The sequence below is a fragment of the Haemaphysalis longicornis genome, unplaced genomic scaffold (assembly GCF_048455015.1).
Source record: "Haemaphysalis longicornis isolate Haplotype H1 unplaced genomic scaffold, Haemaphysalis longicornis Haplotype H1 scaffold_7, whole genome shotgun sequence".
NCBI lineage: Eukaryota > Metazoa > Arthropoda > Arachnida > Ixodida > Ixodidae > Haemaphysalis > Haemaphysalis longicornis.
In genome coordinates, this window is record NW_027526422.1 from 194,608,660 (window position 1) to 194,612,659 (window position 4,000).

Sequence of the window (4,000 nt, forward strand, 5' to 3'; positions counted from 1 at the left end):
ATCAGAAAAGCGACCGCCGTAGCTGGGCATCGAACCCGCGTCCTCGTGCTCAGCAGCGCAACGCCTTAGCCACGGAGCCACTGCGGCAGTATTTGTCTCAAGAGTACTTTGCTCCATATGATGCTCAAATTAGGTTATTTCCAGTTGTTGATCACTTCTGCTTTGCAACAAATGATGTTTAAGCTCTATGAAAGGAAACTACATTACTGCTTTTGCCACAGCTCTTGAACTTTGTGTCTGTAATGTGTGTCACTCTGGAAAGCTACTCAATTGCTGAAAATGAATATGCACATTTTCTACCAGCTCCTTGCCAATGGATCCTTCTGTTAGTAATGTTTCCTTTTTTTTTTCAAATTGTTTCAGGCAAGACCAATTCCTCAGTAACAATGAGCACACCCCAGATGGCACTGGAGCTTCAATCTAAATGTACGCGAAGTGCTTCTGATGCAAAAGCCCGAGTAATTTCAGAACTGTTCCACTACTGGGAATGCAGCTTTTGAGGCTCAACATGTGTCCTGTCTGTTTGAACCGCAGGTCATCACAAAGGCAGAGATGATAGAGTACTACGACGTGAGTGGCTGCTACATTTTGCGCCCGTGGGCCTACAGCATCTGGGAGAACATCAAGGAGTTCTTGGACTCGAGAATCAAGTCCATCGGTGTTCAGAACTGCTACTTCCCCATGTTTGTTTCCGCCCAAGCTCTGGAACGGGAGAAGACCCACTTGGCCGACTTTGCACCCGAGGTCGCCTGGGTCACCAAGTCTGGAAGCAGCGAACTGGCGGAGCCCATCGCCATCCGGCCGACGAGCGAGACTGTGATGTACCCATCGTATGCCAAGTGGGTCCAGTCGCACCGAGACCTGCCCCTCCAGCTGAACCAGTGGTGCAACATCGTGCGCTGGGAGTTCAAGCACCCACAGCCGTTCCTGCGCACCCGGGAGTTCCTCTGGCAAGAGGGCCATTCGGCGTTCACGACCAAGGAGGAGGCCGTGGAGGAAGTCTACAAGATCCTCGACTTCTACACGGCCGTCTACGAGGAGCTGCTGGCCATTCCGGTGGTGCGGGGCCGCAAGACGGAGAAGGAGAAGTTTGCTGGCGCCGACTTCACGACGACCGTGGAGGGCTACGTGCCAGCCAGCGGCCGTGGCATCCAGGGTGCCACATCCCACCACCTCGGCCAGAACTTCAGCAAGATGTTCGAGATTGTGTTCGAGGACCCCGAGACTCAGGAGAAGAAGTTTGCCTTCCAGAACTCGTGGGGCCTGACTACGAGGACGATAGGCGTGCTCGTGATGGTGCACGCGGACAACCAGGGGCTCGTGCTGCCGCCACGCGTTGCCAGCTACCAGATCGTCATTGTGCCGTGCGGCATCACGGCCGCCATGTCGGAGGAGCAGAAGGCAGCGCTCATCCAGTTCTGCCAGGAGTTCGAGGCCACGCACAGCAAGGAGGGCATCCGCTGCAAGGGCGACTACAGGGACAACTACTCGCCCGGCTGGAAGTTCAACCACTGGGAGCTGAAGGGGGTGCCAGTCAGGGTCGAGATCGGACCCAGGGACATGCAGCAGAAGCAGTTTGTGGCGGTGCGCAGGGACACGGGGGAGAAGATCACCTACAGCACGGCCAATGCTGTCGGCGACATCAAGGCGCTCCTGGAGACGATCCAGAAGGCAATGTTTGACCGGGCCAAGGCGGACCAGCTCAAGTTTCAGGCGGTCACAAAGAGCTGGGACGTGTTTCTGCAGAAGCTGGAGGAGAAGTGTGTCCTCATGTCGCCCTTCTGCGGTGACATGGACTGCGAGGACGAGATCAAGAAGAACAGCGCCAAGGACAGCGGGGAGGCCGAGCCTGGGGCTCCTGCTATGGGTGCCAAGAGTCTCTGCATCCCGTTTGAACAGCCCGCAAAGATTGAGGCGGGAGACAAGTGCATCAACCGGGCCTGTTCCAGGAAACCAACCTGCTACACAATGTTTGGAAGAAGCTATTGATTGGTGGATTATCATCGCTTTCTTAATTTAATTGGATCTGACGCAATAAATGCACTTGATTTTGTAAAGTATGCTGTTAGTGCCATTTTTCCCAATGCCATCATAGCGGGGGCCACAGGGAGATGGAGTAACAGGTGTGAAAACACACTGCCATAATCAGCAATCTTCGTTTTGACATAATCTGACTTTTTGCCCATTGGTTGCAGTGGACACAAATGAAAATCACCATAGTTGCACACTAGGATATTCACCTGAGGCGAGAACAAGAGGAATGGGCGCATCTCTGCTTGTGAAAAATTTAAATTCCGGGGCAGCTGTTTTCCGAAGAAAATAAAAGGCCGCCAGAGTGTGTCTTGGGAAGTAATTGTTAAAGCCATAGTGTCTGGAGAAGTTACCGTAACTCCCCTGATGACCACCCGGACGGTGGGATGTGCCCTCCTTCCCTTGTATGACTTATCTTCCCTCCTCAATCCTATTCTACTGCCAAAATGGCCGCAGTAATGCGACAAAACCTCCTTATTCCCCCTTTCCCACGATGCATGCATCCCCAATCCGTACCAGATAGCATACCACGTAGCAATGCAAGCCGCCTCAGCCCGGTGCTTGGTTAAATATCGCCCCCCTTTTCCGTGCCCCCCCCAAAAAGCATGCATATATGTGAAAGCTGTATAATAATCTCCGTTTATTCATTCATTCATTCAATCAATCAATCTGTACTCATCGTATTAACGAGAATATTTCGGGAGAATATTTGGCCTGGGTTGCGTGGGGCAACTCATTTTATTAGTTTTTTTTTTTCTCGGCCATATCATCATCATTTTCTAGCGCTGCAGAGATGAGCATGAAAACAGAAGGGCGAAGTATAGCACCGCCCGAACGTCCCGAACCGTGGTGCTCGCGTTGCGCAGGTTCTCGGCGGTCACGCAAGTTGAAAGGGGCTACCGGGCTTCACGTGGCAGTCGTACCCGGTGGTGCCGTTCCCGTCCGCGGCACTGACCCTTGTCACCTCGAGTGAAAGACATTTCGCAGTCCAATGCGAACTCGCCGCCGGTGACGCTGTGCCGTGAACGGGTGCGCACGAAGCCCAGAAGTCGTCGTCATCCGCTTATGTCGGGGCCGCGTGTGCGGTACGAAGAACTGTGGCAGCCGGGTTGACCGGCCCGTGCCCCGCAGCAGCTGAGCCCGGTGGCAGCCCGGCGTCGGGCCGGGTGGAAGAAGCGGGCGCTGTTGGCATAGTACTCGCCACCGGATGGGATAGCAGTACGTCTTGGCGCGACGGCCGTGCTCTCCAGAGCAGAGCGGCGGGTGGCCGCTGTGATAGCCCAGCAGCTGGCCGTAGAGGTCATGGGTGCCCTCCGGCGGGCTCGCGCGCCACGCTGCAGCTGAGGGGGCCACGTCTGCCGAAGCCTGCAGCTGCGTGTCATACACGGTGGGGGCGGCGCACTGCAGAGGGCGACCATGAGCCGCGGTGGCGAGTTGTTCCTGTTGCCATGAAAGTCCATGTCCGTCGTCGGGCCACTCTGCCCTCGCCGGATGGCGACTTCCCTCAGGCACAGGCAGCTGCCGATTCTTTGGACACGTATACGTTCGGCTGCGGCACCGTACGGTGATGATGATGATGACGATATTCTTCGGTTCTCTTCTTCCTTGGGGTATTGCCATGGAGGAAAGAATTGCCTTGCTCGTTCGAGATGATAGTGATCGTTGGCAAATGGACCCGAAGGGGATCGGACAATGATCAGAGGAAAAAAAGTTAACTAGAGGGCATCATAAGGGATACAGAAATTGGTCGCGCATCTACCCGGCTAGCGCAGTGGCTTTAGAGAGAGAGAGAGAGAAATCACTTTATTGAGGCCTGAGCGGGTTTATGGGAGCGGTGGGGCCGTCGGTTTGAGGCCGGCGGCGACGTTGTCAGCGCGGGTGACTAGAAGTATCTGGACCTCTGGGTCCGAGCTGCCCAGCGCTTCCTCCCACTGCTCTTCTATAATTATGGAGGGAAAGGGGTCTTGAG

General features: G+C 54.9%; 1 protein-coding gene across 1 annotated transcript; it reads left to right on the forward strand.

Moving 5' to 3' along the window:
- The first annotated feature begins 534 nt into the window (after positions 1–534).
- LOC144147374 (bifunctional glutamate/proline--tRNA ligase-like) lies at positions 535–2,057 on the forward strand. The gene has a single exon (XM_077679492.1). The coding sequence runs from the start codon at positions 553–555 to the stop codon at positions 1,987–1,989; it is 1,437 nt and encodes a 478-aa protein (XP_077535618.1). The 5' UTR covers positions 535–552; the 3' UTR covers positions 1,990–2,057.
- The last annotated feature ends 1,943 nt before the right edge of the window (positions 2,058–4,000 follow it).

What these genes read in the sequence shown, in the direction of transcription:
- LOC144147374 (XM_077679492.1), top strand. Translation starts at nt 553, where the DNA reads ATGATAGAGTACTACGACGTGAGTGGCTGCTACATTTTGCGCCCGTGG.